The 25,642-nt window shown below is 37.4% G+C and overlaps 1 protein-coding gene across 1 annotated transcript in view; it reads right to left on the bottom strand.

The window, feature by feature from the left end:
- LOC118927736 (dystonin) overlaps positions 1–25,642 on the bottom strand; it is a 415,594-nt gene that overhangs the window by 209,156 nt on the left and 180,796 nt on the right. Inside the window, 3 exon segments of the mRNA XM_057493688.1 lie at positions 2,156–2,248; positions 3,919–3,996; positions 6,242–6,331. Coding sequence (XP_057349671.1) covers positions 2,156–2,248; positions 3,919–3,996; positions 6,242–6,331 — 261 coding nt within the window.

Raw genomic sequence — 25,642 nt, 5'->3', positions numbered from 1 at the left:
CTCCAAATGTTGCTCTCCTGTTTCCCCAGGTAGATCTTTTCCTCCTGTACCCGAAATCGTGGCCCTTTTCCAAATTTCTGTCCTTAGCTTTCAGCTCTTCTCCACACATGCTCTTCTCTTGAATCCCCTAGAGATCCATTCTCATGAAGAGATTCAATGGCCACTTGTACACTGATAACTCTCAAGCTTATTGTCTGCAGCTTTGACTTCTCAGCTCTGCTCACATGCCAACTGCTCGGGCAGATGTACAGGTGCCCCACCGTGCCATCAGACCCACCCAGAAGGTCATCACCTTCCTCTTGCCATCATCCCCATTTCTCTCAGTAGTCTACTGTTTGTTTTTTACCTCCCAGGCTGAACAGTTTAGAGTCATCTTGAATCTCTCTCTCCTTTATCCTCTATTCCCTACCACCAAGTCTCTCTTTCTTCCTTCAAACTGTCACCTCCAGGATTCCAATGTTTCATCCCCACTTAGAGTTCTGGCCTTTATCACTCCATCCTGAGATCACCACCTCAGCTTCTTTGCTCTCTCCCTGACTATAGACTCTGCTCATTTCAATTTATTTTATATAGCATTGATGTATTCAATTTCCTAAAACATTATTTTTCAAGCTCAGAGCAGTAAAGTATGTTGCAAATGCCATCAGGGCCATAAAGGAAAGAACAAGCAATTCTCTCTGGAGAATGGGCGCTTTCCCTCGGCCCCACAGTGATGCAAAGTCCAGGTAGCCTGTTTCACCAGCTCTGTTGGTAATGATCTGATTGGCTCCCTGCTCCAATAGGCTTCTAACTTTCCTATGTGGGGTTCTTACATTTTCAACCCTACTACAAGTTCTGGGACCTGAGCCACGAAGGGCCAGCTCACCCCTGAAAAGGCTGCTGTGGGAATGCTACAGAAAATCTGCCTTTTGGCCAGTTCTATTTAGTCTTACCCAATTCTGATAACAAGGTCTGGCTCCATGCCCCCAATCCCTGCTTTGGTTCAGTGCTCAGTTCCTTACATCCCCTAAGAATGGGGTCCCCTAGTAATGGTGATCCTCAGATTGTCAGGGTCCTGCATCCAGTTCCTGTTACTGGAGCTCCTGACAGCAACAGCCTATCTGAGTGGCCGTTCACCTCTACTAGCTGCTGTGTAGTCTGGCTGGTTGACACCTGGCTCCTCGGGTGTCCAAAGTTCCTGGCTCTCCTGTCATTTCCTGCTTCTGCATTTGCACAGCTGCCTCTTCAGGTCCTGGGACCCACCTGGGCTCTAATTCCTGTAGCTCTGCACACCTGTCAGATGTATCCTATACACAAATAAGCCCCAGGTACATTATTTTCCACCATTTCCCTACAAACTCTATATCCCAGTTAAATTCTTTTAAAAATAAGAAATCAGTCTTACTCCTCCCAAGATCTGGTTCAAAGCCCCAGCTCCTTTCTGAGGCTGGCAGGTCATCTCTTCCTCCTCCAAGGTTCAACTGCACAGTCATCACTCAGTATGATGTGCTGCTTGCCTACTATGGGGCAGGCTCTGTGCTGCACACAGAAGACTGTGTGAGCCGCCAGCAGTGAATAGCCCCAGAGTGAGGACTTAGCTTCTATCAAATGAAGATTATGTTTGCAAAATGCATCACTTTTAAAAACTAAAAACCAAAATGAGCCCTCAATTGGCACAGATTTATTATATAATTCATAGTTCATAAATTTCATTTATTCTCAAATCTAGTTTGAGAAAGCAGTTCTACACCTGTAATTCAGATCTCTGTATGATTATTATACTGCCATCTAGTGTCTACCAGTAGAAATAGTCAGCAGAGTTACACGAAGTAAAAAATATTCTATACAGGGACTGAGTTATAAAATTTTTTCATATCTAAATCAAGTTAATACTGCCCAATAAGCAAAAGACATGGGTCTACATTCAATAAAAAGAAATCTTTGTCTTCTAACTCTGAGATACAAGCATTTTCCTAAAATCACTTAAACTCATTGACACCAATAATGCAGTACCCTACTTCAAAAGAACAATTCAAATATATTGTTTAAGAAAAGAAGCCTAACATGTATTTTCTTCCACAGTATATGAATACACAATTCACCCTGCATATGAGCCACTTCAAAACTATCAATGAGAGGCTAAAAAGAAATGATAATTAAGAAAAAGTGGGCTTACCTGAAAGTGCAAAATTATTGTCCATATTAATCCCAAAGTCAACTTGGGATTTCCATCTGTTATGTCATCATTTCTAATATTGACTAATTTCACCTGTGTTATACATGAAGAAGAGATAAAGCAAACTGTTTTTCAACTCAGCATGAGTCATCTTTACATATATAAAAACAATTCAAAATTACACAAAGAAAAAATATTGACTGATTTTACTATCAGTAATCCTTAAAATACTGTCTTACTCCCATCTTAATCCATTCTAGACTGTAAATTATAGAGTAGCCACAAAGGAAAAATGGTATTATTTTGGTTTTGCCCTCTAGAGCAAATATTGAAAGTAGTCAGTTGTCAAAACAAAAACATAACTCAAGTTGAGAAGTCCTAAATACTCAAGATTTTTAAATTAAAAATAATTTTGTCTTTTGGAAATAATCTTTTACTCTTACCATTAAGTAAGAAACTGTTCTAACCAATAAAATGTTTTTAACAACTTTCTCTTCCTTCCATCACAAAGGGTGAACAAAAAGTAACATTATTCTTCTATTTGTCTACCATAAATTGTTACCAATATACAAATTAAAGTCACTGGATTTTTGGAGGCTGCTCACATATTAAAGAAAAGCACACAATACCCAGACTTAAAGTTTATCAACTGCCCAATTAACACATGTTCAGGTAAATAAATGTAACCTAATGTTTACTTCCTGAACAAAAAATTAAATATTATGAATTAAATATGAAAAATTAAATACAATGAAATCTAATATTTTACTTCCTGGACATAATTCTATCAAAATCATTTCAGACAAGGCAGTATAGTTAGCCATTAATTTTTCTGGAAACTTCCACTAGAATTAAGAATAATAAGGCAAATACAAATAACATTTAAAGTATTGAAGCACTGAGTGGTAGAACTTCAGTAAATAGACGACTTTTATAGTAAACTAAATAAATGAATAATAAAAGATAGTGTTTCTCACTCTCCCTTTTTCCGTCCCTTTCTTTTTACCTACTCCATTAACAAGCAAAAGTGCTGCCATCTCTGATTTCTCATTGTTTTCAGTAACTTTGAATTCTCCTGTCTTTCTCTCCTTTTTTCTACTAATTGAAAAATCACTGATACTTTGGCTTATATCACTATATTATACAATGCCAACAAATCAAGATCATACCCACCATGGTGTTCATTCTTTTCCATGATTTATTCTAAAACCTCAAGTTACTTGGAGACGGGTGTGAGAAATTTTGCCTTATGTGTTAACCACTTACAAACTACCCGATATTATCTACTTACAAAAGTAATATACTGCCTCACCACTTTCATATTAAAAATGCTTACAACTAAGCTTTTTTAAGGTATTATAAAGTATTTTTATAAAGCAATTTAATATACTAAGTATAAAAAATAAAATATTGCCTCCCCACTGCTCAGAACTGTTCACAGGCATTCTTAACTTCCTGTTGCTACTAAATGTCATTAGCTTCCTAGGCAAAAGCATTCCAATTCTAACAGAAGGAAAAGCAGTAGCTTTTTTCAGATGTAAATGTAGCCACTTATAATTCTTCTGGGCTTACACCTACTATGAACTTCCTTTGCTTTGGAGCAGAGGTTTAAAAATATTTTTAAATATCTGCCTCAGGAAAGCAAAGATTGAATGATTCTCATTCAGAGTGAAATCTGGCCTCTCCATTTCCCACAGTGTTTCTATGTAGCTTTACTCAGTCACCTAGGTTTACACTATTACAGACTTTGAAAAACATCATACCTGGCGTCTTTTCAAATAGTCGAGTGCGATCTGCACGTTCTGTAGTCTGTGAAAACGCATCCGACCTTTCTCTCTGGGCTGAGAATAGAAAAATGCAGGCTATAAAAAACTGGGTAGTTTCCGATACCACTGACCATGCTAAATATACTCTATAAATACACTTTATGTTCATCTTAACATGTCAAAACAGGACTTACTGCTTGTGCAGACCCCAATTTTTAAAGATATTTCTAATCCTTTTGTATTATCTGGGATCAAATTTAATTAAACTTCTAAGGGTTTCTCCAAATATGTTTTGTTTAGACATATGCTTTATCTTAGGTGTTTTATTTAAACAAATAATAAAGAAAAAATACCATTGGACATATAGATTTTTTATATTTGCTATACTACAATTCTAGCCTACAGTTTGTTTAGCTGTGGATGCACAAAAAGAATTAAATACCATTCCCCATTTTGCCTCGCTAATAAACTCTAACTGGAGTTTCAATAATTACACACGCATGGCATGTTAATGAAAATGAGGTAAAGTAGCATGCAGTTAGCAAAAAATCACCAAGGAGAGAGACAGTGGAGTTTTACTAAGCCATGATAGAGGAAGACAAAAAGCAATGAAAGCCAAATATTTCCTCTTTAGTTTATTTCAGTTTTTCTAGAAAATTGGTTGGACTCTATAATAGTTTCACATTGCTTCAGGATGGATATGATTATTACTGTCTCAGGAAAACTGAAAAACCACGATCATTTTCCTTGATGCCATTCTGATGCCGTTTCCCTTAAGAAACGTCACAAGTCAGCAGAAGGAAAATGTAAGGTAACAGAGCTAAGAAAATGCTTAACTGAAAGCACAAAGAATGGAGCTGAAATTTACCACATAAAGTCTTCCAAAGGGGAAAAAAAGAAAAGAAAAAACTGACAGCTTAGTTTCTCAAAAATGAATAGGTTGCTGAAGCCAGAGGCACCATAATGAAGAGACAGCAGACCACAGAATGGAAAAATAGGTTCTATGTCACAGGTAGAAAGGATGCTGATAAATACACCCATTGGATCCAAAAAAAACCACAATGTCCAATGAAATCAGAGTACATCAGGTATGGAGATGACAAAAGAGCACCTCTATCTTGCAAAGGTGAGCTGAAGTCAACTAAGTGTCACCAGAGGAAACAGCCATAGGAGTTCTTACGGGACTCTAGATTTTAAAACCTTCCCCCTTCTAAGTAAGACATAGAACATAAGTAAAGAATATCCACCCAGTGCCTACTGCCAATATGATTTAAAGCATGAACTTAAATATTAAATAAGTTTCCATAAGTTCTTTCAGAACAAGCTATAAGTAGTTGCCACGTTTGAAATAAAAATTCCAAAAGTGGAAATTTGTCAAGATTTCCATATTTACATAAAAAAATATATAAAATTCTTTGGCTAAAATGCCATCATATAATTTAAGCATATATGTTCAGCTACCATGCAGTGCACAGTAATGTGTAAAATGTAAAGAGAAAACGATTTCCTTTGTCCAATTTTGTGGTACACACACATCTCCCTCACTGTGGGTTTTGGCCCTTTCTACAGTTTTCTAAAAAGAAGCCCAAACCCATGGGTTACTTCTCTACCACGTTAGTGCTCACCGCACTGTAACCACTAGGTTAGTCACGTTATGGGGGCCGACACCTACCCCCTTATCCTCATCCTCCACATCCTCATGCTGTTCATATTCGCATGCTTCTGTGGCACTCACCAATCGTAAGGTCTTCAAAAAATCTCGCTCCCTTGGCTAATGAATATAACAGACAGAAGATAGGACAGCAAAGACACAAGACACACCAGAAATGAAAAGAAGAGCATGAACAGAACATAATGAAGGAAAACAGGTAACCAAGAAAGGGAAGTAATGTTCACACAAAAAGGAAATGACACCTGTGGAATGGGGTTAGACCATTTTTCAGAAAGCAATGTTTATCACCTTGCTATTTGTGAGTCTTTTAATATGTGGTTATATTATGCATCCAAATTCTGCTGAGCAAAAAAAAAAAACAAAACCCAAAGGTAAAAAAGAAGCAAGAAAATCATATTTTAATTACAGAATTGATTATATAAGCAAAGTAATCAATAACCAAAGTGCTTCAATCTCCCAAATTCACAGTATTGGAAGTCTGAAAATGATTAGGAATCTATCTAACCACGCTCACTTTTTTTCAGGCAGAATTCACAGCTCAGAAGATGAATGCTGTAAAAGCCTGTACAGTCTGTGCTACAAACATACTGGTCATATGCAGAGAGGATTACACGTTCTTCAAAATAAATTTTAAAATGTAAAACTTACCAGGGTATCTCCCGAAAGAACCTCTAAAAGAGAGATCAAATTGTGTCCATCCCTTAAGTCTTCATAGAGATCATTCACATGCTTTCGAACCTACACAGAGAAAAACTATTTAAAACTTTTGGTCCTGGAACGCCGGATCATCCTTACTGCTCAAACAAGAGAGGGGAGAAGTAGAAAGCAGCCCTCGGACAATGCTGACTTGTGAAATAATTTTTAAATTTTGATTCTCTCATTACTTAACAACTAAATTTAAATTTACAAACTAAAAACAGTGAATTTCAAATTAGTAATACAAAGGCAAAGACAATTATTACATTTTAACATTTTAGTATAAGCCTGGACAATTACAGTGGGGCACCATTTTTTAAATGCAGGCAGTGGCGGTGGCCTCATTCCTGATTCCGATGCAGCAGACAGAGCCGTCTCACTCCATCCTACTGGAGTGAGTTTTTACCCCCCAAGGTGATCTTTCTACTCTTTGTGCTACAAGATTCAGTGCCAACATATACGCTGCACACTTTAAAATCCACAGATATAAACTGGGTGAAGGGTACACAGACTCTATGTGCTACTTTTGAAACTTCCTCTGAGTTATTCCTGTAGTGATTTTAAAATACAGTTTTTCAATATTCATGTATGTCCGGTTAGAGGACCTGTGCCACAACCATCCTCTGAAAAACATAAATCTTATGATGGAGGGTTTTCATAACCATGTTAACTGTGACACAAAGTTAACACTCAACCTACCATCACTTCTTTCTCCAAACCACAGGCCTGATTTAAGCTTGTAATTTGAGAGCTCAAACCACCAAAGATATCCCAAAAGCTTGTTCAGTCTGCCAAGAAGTGATATCTCCCATAAATACTCAGCTAAAAAACCTACTATAGGTTGATGCTAGACAGTCATGTGTTGAAGGCTATTAAGATGGCCGTTCACATTGGGTTAGCATATTTCCATTTTCTTGCCTTTTAGATTAATGCTAGGCTACATCAACTTTGCACCGCTCTCATGAAAGGATCCAAAGAATGGTCTAGAAAGAGGCAGAGATCAGAATGACACTGAAATCACACGAAGAGCACAAACCGTAATATGCTTGCCAGTCTGCGCAGTGAAATCTGAACGTTTTCTAAGTATGAGTCAAACTTTCTTGCACTTCCAAAATGTCAAGGGAACATACAGCATAAAATAATAAAAATATCTAAAATATGATCAAAATTATCTGACTATAAAACAAGCAAGGCCTGATGTAACCTGGAAATGAACCTTTCACAGTTAAGTGTTTCATTCTAAAGAAGTAGTTTAAATGCCATTAAACTTTATTATCTTAAATTACTATATACATGTTTTGCAGTATCTTTCATTAATGTCAGAAAATATTTTTTATTAATGAAGAAAAAAAATTCCCATAAGAGTATATATCAAATTTACTGGCTTCTATACCCAGTATTTTGGGATTTTTTTGCCTAAGTCATAGAATCTTTCGATCTTTCTAAGTCAACCCATCTATGAATCATTAACTATAAATAATACAAGTATTAACAATCTCAATAGCTCAAAGTAACAATAATGTCAGTAGCATCTATAAAACAGCCAGTAAAATTGAAAATGAGTCAAATTACTTCTAACCAAGTATCCCCATCTTCACAAACTGACATTTTGATATCTTAACTCCAAAAGAATGTCAGCTGAAATAGTTTCTATCACAAGATAATTACACAACAGTAAAAGGAAGTTTAAAAAATACTTTATTTGCCTAAAATAGAAGTATATCATAACACATTTTAGGCAATCCTTACTTTAAAAATCTATAAGTATCCAAATAAGTTACAAAGGGATTATCTCTTCCATTAGAATATTTACTTTAGGATACCATTAAATGACAATCCTCTCAAATAATTAAGTTTCAGAGATGAATCAAGAGTCTTTTCAGGACACATCTACTACATACATGACACATGCATGCAGATAAGCAACTTGGTAAAATGGGGGCTAACTCACATATTAAGAGTACTTTAAAAATTCACCCAGTCCGCTTCCAACCCAGTTTTAGTTTATAAGGCTAAGGGCCTACTTTAAAACAAGGCAGAAGAGCTAACCTTGTTAATTTCATGCACATCAATGCATCTAAATTGATGTTCTACTCTGTGTATCTCCAGTGCAACCAGAAAGCAACCTAACCCTAAAAGAGCCTTAACAGAAACATGAAAGATCACAGTTATATCACCAGTAGTGTATAGTTCCTGATCCTCAGCCAGCTGCTTAATCTCTCAAAATAAATGATGTCATTGTGCAGGTCTGACATCCTCAGCTCACAGAAGGGACAGTGGAATACAAGTGTGCCATCAGGACAGGGCCTCCCATGGCAGTAATTTAACACACAGTGCTGTGAATTCTGGGCTTTCTGGTCCACTACACACATCCCACCCCAGGCACATCTCATTCCAAATCCACCTCCGATGTCACTCTCACTCCAGGACAAAGACAGCATGTGATTCTGAACACTTACTTCATAGGAAGGCAATTTCCCAACTTGCTTGGCCAGGCTGAGCTAAGCCTCCTTCATCAGAGACACTTTCCAAAACCAGGCACCATTTTTCACCATCGTGTTTATACCACAATGAAGAAAAATTCAATCAGGCACGTTTGGAGAAGAATGATAATATGTCATGCAAAAACCAAGTTAGGAAAAGAGAAAACACATTACAAGGAAAAAAGAATCAGAAGCATTGCATCTTAGTCTTGCTTTTGCCACAGGCCTCATGACCCACACCACCAGCAGCTGTCCAAACGGTCTAGGCCTCAATTTTCTCAAGGGCATAATTTAAGCTGGAAAGCCTATACTTCAGACTAGAGAACAAAAATTCTACAATCTAAAAATAAAATTATCATCATTTTTTAAAATCACTGTGTCAACTTAGAAGGAAATATGTAAGTTAGAAAGCTGCTCTTAAGTCTTGTGGCTTAATTTCTTAAGAATTTTAGAAGAAAATACAGAAGCAGACTAATTTAACTTCTGCAATGCTTGAAAAAACCCTGAGACGTTGGTCATGAGGTAATACTGCCTCTTTCACCTGCCCAGGTGTTTATTCTGAAGGTCTAGAGAAACACTGTGTATGAAACATACTACATAATGTCAGGTATCATAATCATCTTTGCCACTGTATGCAAAACAAATTTTACTCATTAACAATAATAAACAAAAATACACAAAGAATTATTAGGTACATGATCCTATTTTGAGTGCTTTTTAAATATCGGTTCATTTTCCTCACCACCAAAAAGAAAAGGTGGGGGGTAATAGAAAATCTTAATTAGAAGTTAAAAATCAACATTATGAGGAAGGAGTGGTAGTGAATGAATTGAATGGAAATAGAGTCCTAGAGCAATATCTGATCAAGTGATCAAATGAAGGGAGAAAGAAGAAGGAATTAAATAGTGCAGTAGCCACAGAAAAGCTTTTTTATTTTGTGCTCAGTCTGAGTCAGACATTTGGCCTGGTAAGTTTCCTTCACAGAAGACTATACCACCCGCCAACAGTCTTCACCCTCCATTTCCAACTTTTAATAAAACAACTCTTCTCATGTGGGGCATTTTTTTCCCAGTGGGACAAAACACTGTCTGAATAAACAGTGCTAGAGGAAGTGATGAGCAGAGTGAAAGCACTCTGAGTTATTCTGGGATTAAATTATGTAACTTGAATTACATAATAAGGATGAAGCATCATTTTCCGTATTTTATACAAATTCTCCAAGAATTCTGCAGCCCTTTTTAAAATGTGTGCAGTGCCCTGCATCTGCAGTTCACCCCCAGAGGGCACTACTCCTTTGCTTAAGAAGAATATCTGAAGGAAAGAAAATAAAGTAGAAAATGGAGGGGTGAGGAGGAGATAGAGATTATAAATAAGGTGCTGGTGATAATGACAGGCAGCATTTCAAATTTATTTTTGAGAGAGAATAGAGCATGCCAGGCCTGTATCATCTCAATGGCTTACCTGATCAAAAATACTACAAACATTTCATTTTCACTTGTAATTGTTTGGTTTTATGTGGGCTAAATCAAATTTAACTTTTAAGATCATTACATAGTTGTTTGTGTAATACTGCCATGTTCAAGTAGTGGTTGATGTTAATCTAGACAAACTCTACAAAAATATTACTTCTCATATTTAAAGGTATTGTTCCCATGCAGTTCAATTCAGGTCACTAAATCATTTTGAGTATCCATCATATGCCACAGATACTCACTTAAGTCCAAGGGTACAATGATGAGTGAAGAGAGTGCTACCTCTTGAAGCCCACAGTCTGCAGTGACAGCAATTCAGAGAGAGGCTTTAACCAAGTCTGTGGAAGAAGTCCTCCCAGCAGAGAAAGGAAGGTTCCAATGAGAGAGAAAAACAAGAACAAAGAAAAAAAAAGGCAAGGATGTGTGCAACTGAGTGGTAGCTCCAAGGATGGAAGGCAGTCTGTGAAATCGGCGAAATGCGAGGCAGCAGGTGCGGTAGGAAAGGTGGTCTGCCTACCATTTTAAGGAGACTTTCCCAAAGCAAAGAGAACCACTGCAGGCATTTAAGCAAACAAGGGCACAGTATCTCCAGCAGTATGAAAGTTTCCTTGTAAACTATTATCTTGAGCAAACTCATATCACAGATAAAGCCAAGGGGCCAATCTGTATGCAATACGGGAGGGAAGGTCCCTCAGAAAAGCAAAGAGAGAGGGCATTAAATCCGTGGTCCCTGGGCAAAAAGCACAGCGGCGAGGAGCAAAAACAGCAGCGACAGCCGGGTGGATGCACGTCCTCTCTTCAAGCACCCCTACATCTAAAGGATACAGTATTCTGGAAAACAACTGCTATCTTTAAAAAGGAACATAAATAATAAAAGGTGCTTGTCCCAGATGAGATTGCCACCAGCCTTGTACTAATGGCATGAAGAGAAGGGGGACAGTCAGCTTCAGGGAAAACCATGAATTTAAATGTTTTGTCAATGCAATTTTTTTACTTCAAACAAATACACTCATGAAAAATAAGCTACCATTCTCTTGGGAGAGCCCCTTCGTAGGCTTACATCAAAAAATAAATAAAAATAATCTATCACTAATCAATCAGGTATTTTAAAAATACACAGAAATTGCATAGCTTGGATTAATACTTAGTCTATAGGCACACACCTGATCATCTACATTTGCCCTCTTACAGCACTAAACTATGTTTTCTACCTTTATCTTGCATCCACCTACCACTTCAGCATTAAAAATAATAATAATAAGGGAGAAATGTGGGATTCACATATAAATCAAGTATAAAAATCAAACGAATAATCATATTTGACCTGATTGTTTATAGTTCATGATGCGTGACCAAAACCAAAAGTTTCTGTGATATGACTGCCCTTGCACTGTTCACCATGTAAGAACTTATTCACTATGTAAGAACTTGTTTGTTATGCTTTAGAAGATTGGAGACTGTTGAGAATTAGGCTTGGGGTTGATTAATGATTGTGCATTGAGTCCCCTATACAGAATTTTATTGTTGTTAACAACCATCTGATCAATAAATATGAGAGATGTCCTCTCAAAAAAAAAAAAAAAAGTGGCAACAAAATAAAACCTTAGAACCAAGAAAAAAAAATACAATTGTGTTGTCATTATGAATCATCAATAAACAAGTCAGAAATTCAAAAAAAAAATATACAGAAATGCTGACAAATAACATGATCTCTTAGGTAGATGCCTTACTTGCAGTTTTATTACCAATTTTATTACTTATTTCAGCACCATTTCTTCACGACTTGTGAAAGAATAGAACTATTGCTCAGATGTGACCTAACTTACCATAAATTCTAAACTGGTGCAGGTATGTAAAATGAGGGAATGTCTTTATATGATGTAATAAAAAGGTGGATGGCAATGTTAGGTCAGCATTAAAGCCACACATAATCTATCACCTTTACTGTATTCTTAAACCATAAAACCATATAGCTTAAGGTATTAATGAAAAGATTTAAGCAAATCAATGTTGGTTTCAGGCAGTACAGTGTTTACTTCTTATTGGACCTGATCAGTTCTTTGACAAAAAATTTCTCTTTAAGCTTTTGGGTTAACAATCTACAATCATTTAAACAAACAAAAACAAAAAGATCTTCTCTGGTCTTTCACTACAAGGTGGAACTACAAATAGTTAAATAAGATAAAAGCATTTCTATTGCAGACACACACTTTAAGATTTGGGGGCATTTTAGCCACGGTTTCTTCCAGGGATTTTTTATATTCTTTACAGTACAAATTCACTTCAGTCACAGGAACCTTTCCAAAAGGCTGCTTCAGTCTGTTCTGGTTTTAAAGCATGTAACCCTCTGCTGTGCCAAGTGCCTGCATTCGGGGGGCGGCTTCTGCCTCAGTTTGGCTGAGCCTGCTTCCCCTTCTAGCTCTTCCCTTTGGTCAGCAGGGAGACAGACACTAAATTATTTTTGCATGTTTTCCACTGCAGATCTTTTATCCCTGGCAGAGCTATACGGGTCTTGGCGTTGAGCAATAACAAACAACATAACTAAAAGAAAATAATGAATCAAAAACTCAATTACTCTGCACATTAACTTTTTTTTGTCCACATTCTCTGGAGCTCATTTTTATTAAAGATGCAACCCAGTCAACCTGCATGCTACAACATCAAACAAATGAGCACCAGTCTTTAAAAGCAGGGGAAGCTCATTTTAAGTGAGACTGTCCAGTATTCTGTCATTGAGAATAAAAGTCAGTGATATTTGGCAGGAGGATATGAGACTCACCTTTTAAAAGGGTTTCAAATATCCTCCGTAACTCATAACTTATACAGATCCTCTTTAAACCTTTTGTCACTGCAAAAAAAATCATGGAAAGTGCTACTCTAGCAAAAGAAGTTTTCAATAATAACATAAGGAAGAAAGAAGGAACCAATCACTGTCATTTTTTTTTAGATGTGATTGTATTTTATTTTTTCAAGATTTTTTTTTAAGTATTTTTGATATACAATCTTACATTGGTTTCAAGTATACAACACATTGGTTCAACAATTACCCATATTATTAAATCCTCATCCCCACTAGTGTGGTTTCTATCTGTCAACATAGAAAGATGTTACAGAATCATTAACTACATTCTCTATGCTGTATTACTATCCCTGTGGCCAACTTAAATTATGATTGAGAATTTCTGCCAATCAAAGTCATTTTAAGGTTCACCTCTCTCCCCATTCACCTCCCCATAACTTGGCCAAAAGAGAAAAAACTGGGGAAACTAGGGGGCAAAATCACTTAACACTTCTAAAGAATAATGAATAAGCTAGTCAATGCAATTAAACTTTGATATAAATGTAAATGTCACTGTAATAAAATAACAAGACAAATAATGACAACTAAACAGAATACTCTTTTAATAACTATGTACTACATGAGTTCATATGTGCCAATTCCTGAAAAAAACACCAACATATTAAGCAAGTTCTACTTTATGCCCAAATTTTAGCTTTTGTTAAACACTTGAAACAGCATTGCATATTTTTCAATAAAAATCATGTAAAATTATTCTTAATGTTTAATTAGTTTTATTTAAGTCATGATTAAAATTCACTACTAGGTAAAAAAATAGGTATTTCCTCACTAAATCCCCACTTAATGACTCCTGCTTAGGTCATATCAATGTTAAGATTATTAGAAACTAGACACGTACTTGGGTAAATACATTCATTCCTATATGAAAATAAAGACGGCTCCTGGGACAGAGCAACCTGTCATTTGCTCCTTAATGCCAAGTCATTTTATCAGACTGATTTTTTTCTTAACACAACTCATATTATCAATTTCAAAGAAAGCCTAGTCGTGGTTAGTGGTAAGATGGGATAACTTTGGGAGGGGATGAGGAGAGTTTGAAGGAGGCACTGCAATGCAGGGCATGGCAGGATTCTGGAATAAGAACTCTTAACACTGAGGAGGTGGTGGGAGGACCGTGGGCAGCTGGTGAGTGTGGAGAGAAGAGTCCAGGAAAGGGAATAGGGAAAAATGTCAACTACTTTGCCATTCTGATGAAAGTGCTGGTTGTGATACCTGCTAACTGAACACTTCTGAGCTGAATCGTCTCCTTTGGGGTTTCTATCAAATGCCCTCTAGGGTGTCAATGCCTGACCTGTTACACAGCCATTCAACAATTCAGTGGATACCTCAAATAAGAACAGTCCTCTCTCTTTTTGGTGCCTCTTAAAATACCTTTTACAACATAACTATTTATAGAAAAAGACAGCTACAATCTCAGCACACATAAAACAAAATCAAAAAAACAACTGACCCCTCAAAAAGTAACTTCACGTACTTCATGGATGATGTCAGGCATGGCTCTGCCAGTCCTCAACCAGACAGTCAGCCCTTTGCTAGAATGGTTATACGAGTCGGGTTCCAAACTGGGAAGGAAACAAGGCCCTCCAGGAGAGGGGTGAGCACTAGGCAAGAAGTAAAGTCTTTCTGCGGTATAAGGCTCCAGGGAGGGGACGCTGGCACGTACGGGTACCTTCTGGCCACACCATCATGGACATTTCCTGGTGTCCCTTTCAGAGCACTGGGCAAGAGGCTCCCAAGACAAGGAATCACACAGCTGTTGCTTCATCTCACTCAACGTCTCGAGGACTGAAAATTCTAAGGAGTCTCCCAGTAGCGTATTTTGCAGTTTTAAGGCCTTTAGCACTACTGATACTCTGATATTTATATGCAAACTAATTCACCCTTCTTTAAACATAAGCCCATGTTCTCGCATTCTTACAAATAAACAACTGAGAACAACTGCTTGTATCCTTTTCATTAAACCTTTGAAATAACCCAGGATTATGATCAAGACAACTGTCACAGGGAGATGAACACCGAAACTATTTTTAAAGACACCCCCACATGATGAGATGGCACAGCTTCTGCAACAATCCATGCCAACGCTTAGCACCCTTTCCCTGCTACAAAATTTTTCCTTAAATCCAGGTGAAACTCCAAGTCCCCAGTGCCACAATGTATATAAAATAAAACCACTTTTTGTTATTTGGTTCCCAAATAAAACATATTTAGGAAACTGGTATGTTTAGATGGAATTATAAAGACAAGTTTATTCCATTAACCATGCAATGAAAAAAAAATTTGACAGATTATTATATACGTGGATGTGAAATGTATCTCTACAACAGAATAATACCTTCTATTTAAAGATTAATACTTTCAGAGATGCTATTTCTTCAAATTCCTTTAAAACAATCCAATTGTGATCTAAATTCCAGATTCCCACGACTCAACAGAGATGTGTAGATCACAAATGCTCAACAGCTAGTCCCCCCCAGTTATTCACAACCAGAGTCACTGATCAGATGTGGCATTTATGCCTCATACTGAAGTCTAAATGGAAGCGATTTTCCCTCCAGCCCCTGTTCTGAGCACCCTCTCTTTAAATTAACAAGTTTCACAAAGAGTAGGTATGAACCAGATAACACCCAGAAAAGCTGAGACCACATTTCCAAAGGTGAACGACAGAACACAGCTGTGGGTAATACAGCAAGAGACGTAGGCATCTCAGTGCCCTAATGGAAAAGCGTCATTTTCAATCCCAATGGCTAAGAGAATTTGCAAAAAATGTTGGCTGCCTCGTTGAGGTCACACTCTCAAAACCACCACTGTCATATTTCTCTGCTTGTATTCATGGTACTCCTACCTAAACTGCTGTTCTGTTTCCACTCCTCCTCAGGGTATTGAGATCTTACTTTTCCTTCAAGGTCAAGGACTGATGTCACTCAGACTGAGAATGCTTCTCTCTTCTGCACTCTCATCTTCCTTGGTTCATACCAAGATACCAATCATTTTCCTTATAGAATAGTTTTATGAACATGATATACCTGAACACAGACCCATTAAAAGGACAGGGCCCCCGTCTTAGGTCCTCATTGTAAATGCCTTGTGCTTTGCACAGTACCTTTCATGTAGTAGATATTCAAGGAAAATTTGTTCAATAAATAAAGATTTGTCATTTTTACTTTGTCTGTGACCTTGGCCATGTCCTCAGCTCTGAGCCCCTGAATGCCTGTCCTGTTTACTGGGAGAAAAGAGAAACTCAGAAAACAGACCCATGAATTCCACCAGGCCGCTTCCTAGCAAGGCCCTTCATGGCACCTATGAGAGTTAGTACCTGGCATCATGTCCTATGACACAGTTTGAGCTAAATAAATGCTGCTGAATGACTAACAAGGGGGAAATGTCCATTTCTGCTTGCCAAAACTTTCAAGTATTTCCCCTTTACCCATCTAAATTAGTTTGAGAAATGACTGACATAAAGCTGTTCAAATAAATCAAATTTCAAGACTTAATAATGAATCTCACACTAAAATGTTTTTAATAAAAACAGACATAGGTATCAATGACACAGAATAGAGAGTCCAGAAATAGACTCACACATTTATGGTCAACTAGTTTTTGACAAAAGAACAAAAGCAATTTGGTGTTAAATCTTTTCAACAAATGATGCTAGGAAACTGAATATCCACATGCAAAAGGATTAATTCGAACCTTTTCCTCAATATGGATCAGAGACTTAAAGGTAAGTGCTAAAAACTACAATTCTTAGATGAAAATACACTAGTAAATCTTTATGACTTTGGATTAGGCAAAGACTACTTATATTCAATACCAAAAGCATAAGTGATAAAAGAAAACACAGTAAGAAGACATATAACCCAATTAAAAACAAAGATCTAAATAGACATTTCACCTAAGAAGATACACAAATGGGCATTAAACTCCTGAAAAGAGGTTCAACACACATCACTAGGCATTAGAGAAATACAAATCAAAATCACAATGAAATCGCCTTTCACACCCACTAGGATGGCTCAAGTCAAAAAGAAAGACAAGAACAAGTATTACCAAGGAGTTAGAGAAAGTGAAGCCCTTACACTTTGCTAGCAGCAACAGAAAACAGGGCAACCATTCTGGTATAAACAGTTGGGCAGTTTCTTAAAAATGCTGAATGAGATTTATCATATGACCCAGTAATTTCACCCCCAGATAAACACCCAAAAAGAAATGAATGTCCCTACAAAGACCTGTATGTTTATGTTTACAGAAGCATCATTCATAATAGCCAAAAATTGCAAACAATCCAAATGCCAGTCCACTGTTAGGTAAATAAACAAAATGTGATACAGCGATAGCATGGACACATTGCTTGACAGTATGAAGGAAAGAAGACGCGTGCTACAACATGGATGAACCTCAAAGACATTACGCTAAGCGGAAGAAGCCAGACATAAAAGAACATACATGATTCCTTTTTTGTGAAATATCCAGAGAAAGCAAATCTACTGAGATAGAAAATATATCATTGGTTGCATAGGGCTGGAGGGGGACAGGAGAGGACAGGGCAAACAGGCACAAGGATATTTTGGGGGTGATGGAAATGTTTTAAAATTAGACTGTGGTGATACCTGCACAATTCTGCGTACTTACTAAAAATGGTTCAATTATAGCTTACAAGTGAATTTTATGATGTGTAAATTATATCTCAAAAAAGTTGTTCCCAAAAATACTTTAAGTACACTCCCTTTGAGTTATCAAGTGACCGCAATGTTTATACGTGGGAAATGTTCATACTCATCACAATTCAACAATAATAATAGTATCCAGAATATAGGAGAGGGTGTTAGACTGTTTCAACATGGGTCATGACATACAAATGAAATATATTTTAAAAGATGGCATGGTCTGTTCTTTTTGAAAAATACTTGCAAAGATAATAATGTCACAAAAGGAGTGATGATTATAACAATAAAGCTGGCAATGCCAACCACTATGTAACATCTTTAATCTAAACCAAAAAGGTATACATTAAGAGAGCAAAAAGCAAATGGAATAGCCACATTCTAGTTAGGAAACAGATCTAATTTGAGTGATAGAAGAAACATTTCATCCACTTCACATCAACATCACTTACTGAACTCTCACTTCAAGTGACATTTGCAGTGCTATGTCTTCCATGGTTCTAGTTTAACTCTAGAGGATTACCACAGAAATAAAATTTTGCCTAAGTAGTAAGGCAATATACTGAGCTGGCCTTTTCAAATACCATTTTGTTACATAAATCGGAGGGAAGCTCATTCAGAAAAGCAGCTATGGTATAAAATTATTCACAGAACCACAGCTGGCCTTGCATATGGGAAAGGAAAGCCGCCTGAAGCGGACTTGGCAGAAACGCAGTGGCCACCCTCACCCCCCACATGAATACACACAAAAACCTTACCCTGAGATGAGGTAGGCAAAATTCTTTCCTGTAAAAAGCCAGGTAGTAAATGTTTTTGGCTTTAAGGGTCATATGGTATGAAAACACATGAAGGAATGGGCACAGCTGGTTTCAATATGATTTTACAAAATTCAATTAATTTTGAATTTCATTGTAATTTTCATGTGCCTCCAAATACTATTCTTCTTTTGATTTGTTTTCAATTCTCTAAAAATGTAAAAAAATTCTTACACCTCATGGGCTATACCACATTTGGCCCTCAGGCCATAGGTACAGGGCAGACCTCTACCTACTCCCCGCTTCCAAGAGGTCTTGGTTGGAATGCAAATACCCTTAAGTTAGGCCCAGCAGCTCATTAGTGATCAACCCTTCCCCTCTGGAAAGCAGATGAACTTTCTAACTGCCTTCCCTTGATATAGCAAGTTTTGTGTGGAAAAAGAGTACGTTTTCACAAAATAACATCATCTTGTTCTTTCCTAATAATAAAAGCAATATGTGTTCTTTGCAGAAAAGCTGGTAAATAGTTAAGACTAAAGGAATTATCCTTCAATGGGAAAGAAAAAAAAAGTAAAGGTAAATATATAGGCAAGCAGTTCAACATATACACAGGTAGGGAGGTGAAAGTTAGTAAAAATAATATAAACAACATTGAGATCATACTGTACATAACAGTTGCCCACGCTCAGATTGTACAGCTCTGGTTACTTCCTTCAACTCATTTTCTGTCTGCAACTCATATATAGTCTCAAAACTTTAAAAACTGAAAGAGAACATGTTAGAGAAAGAATTGTATGACATGAAAATTGCATCACAAATGAAATAAAGGAAACGGAAGTACTTGACTGGCAAGCTGAAAAATTTTTTTTAATGTATATGTTTTATATAATCTGGGGATCTGGCCCAAGAGAAGTGGGAGGGAGTTAGAGTAAGCAAAGTTTAGACAACGAAAGAAATAAATAGCTCAGTTATAACTTAAGTACACCCAAAGTATAAATTGTCCATGAATCAGAAAATCAATGACCCATACGAAAGGCTGTGAGAAAACATTCCTGCAGTGATAAACAAATTAACTAGCTCCTGTCCAAATCTACGTTCGAACTAACACAAAATTAATTACATTTGCTTAAAAGCAGTCACTTTAAAACTGTCCTGCAGCATTTCCCAAAGGGGTGTTAATAGCTATTCTTTGATAAAAGGAATCCATGACCATGTGGATTTGTGAAACACTGGATTAAACAGGGTTCCTAACCACAGAAGTTCTCAGACTTCAATATGCTAATGTGGACCGTAAATCTCTTCAACCAGCTAATGCTGCTTTCCAAACTCTTTTGGCAATGGAAACCTTTTCTTTTTCTCCAGGGCATATCCTAACATTCATGGTTCCTGGGAACCTGATTTGAAAAAATGCCCCTCTGCAAAAAAAATATAAGTTTTCATTTGATCTTGTCAACTCTGGAGTATCAATTTTAAAATCCAGCAAGAAAAGTAGTAATCAGACATTAAATTTATAAAAGTTCAGAATATAACAGCATGGAAGAAACATAAAAGTTGCTTTAATATATACAATGCTCACTAATATCAAAGTGTCAGCAAATATGGTCCCTTAAGTTTTTTATGTTCATGTAAAATAAAAGATGTTTAAAACATTTGGGAACAGTAACAAATTGTGAGATAAGAGAAAGATAACACTAGAACTCATTAAAGCAGATACCAGATCTATTGGAAACATTCCTAAACAGGGCATCTATACTTTTTTGCTATAACTGTATTAGATCTAAGAAATGGGTTTTTTATAATATTGTTCAAGAATTCAGTAGTGGTGCTAGCTTTTAGAGATTTTTAAGTATTGGGTTTTCAATTATTTTATTTTTTAACATGTATTTATTTATTTTTGCCTTTTTAATGTTGCTGTGAATGTCCTTTTACATGTAACTTTCTCTGAACTTTTACATGTTCGTGGAAGTTTACTAGCTTCATGGATCCACAAGTCTCTGTTTTAAATTTTTATAACTAATTGGACCATTCGGGTGGCTTTGTAAGAGCATAGGATTATTCTGATCCCTGGGCTCACCCAAGTCTTCAGTTATACAAAAGTGCTTCACAGGCATATTTAAAAAGGCATTTTCTAGGGTTTTTGTTGTTACTGTTGTTTGTTTTTTAGTGTTTTTTAAACTGGAAGTTTTTTAAAAAGTGTTTTACACTGGAAGGCTGCTAATGCCCTTACATAAAACATTAAGTGCCATATTCTCTGCTCAGGCAGAAAGTTGAAATGTCATGTGATGTTTATGGCTCTACTGGACTATATTGGTCTATGAATTATTTTATCTAAGCAAAACTCAACTAGTGATCTGATGGCTCACAAGTTATCCAATCTGCTGCCAAACACAGAATCTCATCTCAAACTGTCATACCCTTGGGAGGAAAAAATGGTATTAATATGGGGCTTGGCCAGCATGAAAAATATGTTCCTTTATTTAGTTTATCATTTGGCTGACATCCATTACTGCAATATTATTATAAAACTACTACAGCTGTACATTATGGGCAGTCTCCTCTTTTCAATATACAGGGAGCATTATGACTCAAACCCATACAGTTGGAAACTCCAGGACCGCAACTTGCCGCTGTTAAGGAGGACAGGAGGACACACCTGATGCTTTTGATGATCTTCAAAGTCTACAAAGAGAGCACTACTCTGTTTTATAGATGAGAAAAAAAAAAGCTTAGGAAGGTTCAAGGTCACGAGAAGATGTGAGTCCAAGGACTCAGTCCAGAGCCTCTGCTGTCGACCACCACACCGTCCCACCTCCCGGGTCCCCACATACAGTGAGGGAAAATGCTGAAAAAATGTAAGAATAGCTTAGAAAGCTAACCATGGAGCAGACTCCAGGCATGATTAGCTTACTACCATGCTGGCCTTCCTGCCCACAAAGACTTTTTTTCTTGAATCTGTCTGAATTTCCAGCAGGATGGCTAGAATGCTCTATCATCTATGGATGGCAGTGAATCACGTTCCCACCAGTTGTCCCATCAGGCTGTCCTCCAGACCCAAGCTGAGACCAGCTGCCCTGGCAGTCCAAGATGGAACATGACCACTCTGGAAGAGAGGGTCTTAGGAGGGCACGCACATGTACTGGGCCCCTGGGGAAAAAGGGGTGATTCTAAGGAATGGACAGAAATGAAGTGAGGTTTGAAACTTCAACCTATTTGGGGATGGGGTAAGGAGACCGTTCTTCTTCCTCTACTGTATTATGGCTCCATGATCTCAGGACTTGAGCTCTCAATATCTGTAAAACAGGGTACACATTATGTAAGATCTAGAGGGCTTGCCTGAGAACAAGGCCAGCATTATAACATATTTCAAACACATAGGGAAACGCAGGCCTCTTTGCTCTGTTAAGGACTCTGTACACATGTACTATCAAAAACTGACTTTATAATGTAATGGTCTCCCTAAATTTCATTTCAAAACTAGTAGTATAATTCCATGATTTTTTTTTAATTACGAACAAGAATACTTGAACAATTTTGATAAGAAATTCTTGAAGCAAACATCAGTGTCAGAATATGTTTACACTACTATCAACAGTTCAGTGCTATCAGGCATCTATTGCAACAATTTCACAAGTATGCAATGGTTTTCCCAGCATCAACAGCTTCCCTTTGAAGTCACTCCTCTTTCCTTTTTTCACAACACAAAAATTTCTTCTATATTATATTAAGATCAAATGACTATTATATGGAGAACAGTTTCCAAATTCCTAGGTAAGTCTAACTTAGCTGGAAATAATACAGCAACAGGGTAAATATTAGTAAGAGGTCAATCTAGGTAAAGAGTATACCAGGGTTCTTTGTACTATTTTTATTTTTGCAACTTTTTAAAGTTTAAAATTATTTCCAAACAGTTTGAAAGTATAAAAGCTAATCTCTGGTCTATCTCTATTAATTAGTATCTCACATGGCTCATCATCTCAGAGTCATCTGAGTATATAATCTTGGTCTTAGAAAGTATCTGAGATACCACCTACCAAAACACTAATAATTTTTATTCCATCTCTCATAGACTCTAACTAAATATCCAAAGATTTTGGTGGAAATTTGGTAATGCCGGGGATTTCCTGTCCCATGAGCCCATCGGTGATTACATATCATTTTCAGTTGTTCATCTATATTGTAGGCTGAATGGTGGCCCCACAATAACAGGTCTTAATCCCTGGAAACTGTGAAAGCTGCCTTATTTAGAAAAGATTGTTTGCAGACGTGTTTAGAGATTTGTGATTGAGAGATTATCCTGGATTGTCTCAATGGGTCCTAAATCCAATCACAAGTATCCCTTATAAAAGAGGGGCAAAGGGGAACATGGCCCACACATGAACAGAGGGAAGCAATGTGACCACAGAGGCCGACTAGAGTGGTGTGGGACAAGTCAGGGATGGTGGCTGCCACGAGAAACAGAGAAGCAAGGGGCAGACTCCCCTTAGAGCTCTGCAGGAGCATGGCTTTTCTAACCACCTTGATTTCAGCCCAGTAAGACTGATTTCGGACTTCCAACCTTCAGAACTGTGAGCGAACAGATTTCATCCGTATAAGTCACCACATTAGTGTGATTTGTTACAGTGGCCATAATAAACTAATAATAGACCCTTAGATCAAAAAAACACTTAATCGAGTATCTATTACTGGGCACTGAGGATGTTTGGAGATAGAGGTATTTTTTATATTGCGTTTAAATCTTCAAACTTGAAATTCTTCAGCAATTTTGTTTGGATCAAATAAACCCAAAACTGCACTCCTGTATTACTGCCAGGTCAATATCTGAAAACAGCCATCACATTTCTCCATAACCCTTTTTTCTCAAAGCCAACTTCCCCACTGGTTTCCATCATTCCTCGGCCACAAGAGGGTTCCAAGGCCTCCTCGTCATGGTACCACTTAGACACTTTCCCTTTGACTGTCCCTTAAAACGCACTGTGGTAAACTGAAAAAAAATAAAAATACTCCGGATGTGGTCTAACCAGTGAGAAGCGCTGTGTGTCTCACTATGTTCACACTGCCTGGGACGGCATTCAGGTGCACCACAGGAGTAAATCTGAGGTCAGCAAACCCCCCAGATCTTATCATGTGGACTACTGCTACACCAGACCTTCTGTACCCTACACATGGATATTTCCATCTTTAAGCAGAATTTTACATTTTACATTGCTATTTTGTCTTGTTATGACTACAGTTCTAGCTCTTTTGATCTATCGCAGCAAGTATTCCTCCCATCTACAGATCTGATCAAAGGACCTTCCCTGACTTCATCCAAGTACCTGCTACAAAGCAAAGAGAAAGATGAAGAGAGTCCCCTGGGGCAAGCCAGTAGCTACCTCTCTGTAGTTCACTCAAACAGGGAGCTATTAAACGAACACACAGTCAGTCATGTCATGGAATTCATAATATAGTCACTTTAGTTCCTTAATGCCTGTGTATAAAATGCAAGTTCTCCTAAAATATCAGTTATATTATGTCACTCTTATCCTAACAACATCCTTGGTTAACCAATCACACCTGTTTCTTCTCTGGCATCACCTTTTTCTATCCAACCCAACCTCCTTTCAGTAAACCTAGTGGTCCAGCCCTTCAAGTTCTCTGTGTCCCCCCTACCCCTCCTCTGAACCCAGCGATAAGTCAACTTCCCTGCCCTGGCACAGTCCCCGACTGTTAAGTCTCCCCAAGTCTCCTGAATCCAATCTCTTCAAACCCTCATATTCGCCACTCATTCCTGCACTTCATCCCACGCTGCCCTGCATCAAGTTTTATTAGTTTTACACGCATGTATTTGGTATCTACAACAAAATAGCTAGCTGGATGAAAACAGAGTACTTCCTAAACTGTATTTCGAAAACAGCCCTAACTATGCTAAAGGTCAATACAGCCCTGTTGAAAGTAAACATAATGTTATTCTGGACATTTTTACTGATGAGGAATTTATCACCAAGAAATTATTACTCTTCATGATGAGAAGACACTCAGAATTCTCAATCCCAAACCAGGATTTGTTTGTAAGGAATGATTTCATACTCTTCTGTATAACTCTTACTATATGGAAATTGTCAAGATTACCAAAGCACCTACTTTTTTCACATTTATAAAAACCTGACCTGAATGTAAGTCATGAAACCATAAAACTCTTAGAAAAAAAACATAGGCAAAAATCTCATGGACATAAACATAAGTGACTTCTTCATTAACATATCTCCCCAGGCAAGGGAAACAAAGGCAAAAATGAACAAGTGGGACTATATCAAGCTAAAAAGCTTCTGTACAGCAAAGGACACCATCAATAGAACAAAAAGGTACCCTACAATATGGTAGAACATATTCATAAATGACAGATCTGATAAAGGATTGACATCCAAAATATATAAAGAGCTCACACACCTCAACAAACAAAAAGCAAATAATCCAATTAAGAAATGGGCAGAGGAGTTGAATAGACAGTTCTCTAAAGAAGAAATCCAGATGGACAATAGGCACATGAAAAGATGCTCCACATCGCTTGTCATCAGAGAAATGCAAATTAAAACCACAATGAGATATCACCTCACACCAGTAAGGATGGCTACCATCCAAAAACAAACAGCAACAGATGTTGGCGAGGCTGTGGAGAAAGGGGAACCCTCCTACACTGCTGGTGGGAATGTAAATTAGTTCAACCATTGTGGAAAGCAGTATGGAGGTTCCTCAGAATGCCCAAAATAGAAATACCATTTGACCCAGGAATTTCACTTCTAGGAATTTACCCTAAGAATGCAGCACACTCCAGTTTGAAAAAGACAGATGCACCCCTATGTTTATCGCTGCACTAATTACAATAGCCAAGATATGGAAGCAACCTAAATGTCCATCAGTAGATGAATGTATAAAGAAGATGTGGTACATATACACAATGGAATATTACTCAGCCATAAGAAAAAAACAGATCCTACCATTCGCAACAACATGGATGGAGCTAGAGGGTATTATGCTCAGTGAAATAAGCCAGGCGGAGAAAGACAAGTACCAAATGATTTCACTCATATGTGGAGTATAAGAACAAAGGAAAACTGAAGGAACTAAACAGTAGCAGACTCA

The sequence above is a fragment of the Manis pentadactyla genome, chromosome 16, assembly GCF_030020395.1.
Source record: "Manis pentadactyla isolate mManPen7 chromosome 16, mManPen7.hap1, whole genome shotgun sequence".
NCBI classification, from domain to species: Eukaryota; Metazoa; Chordata; class Mammalia; order Pholidota; family Manidae; genus Manis; species Manis pentadactyla.
This window is presented reverse-complemented; position numbering and strand designations above follow the sequence as displayed.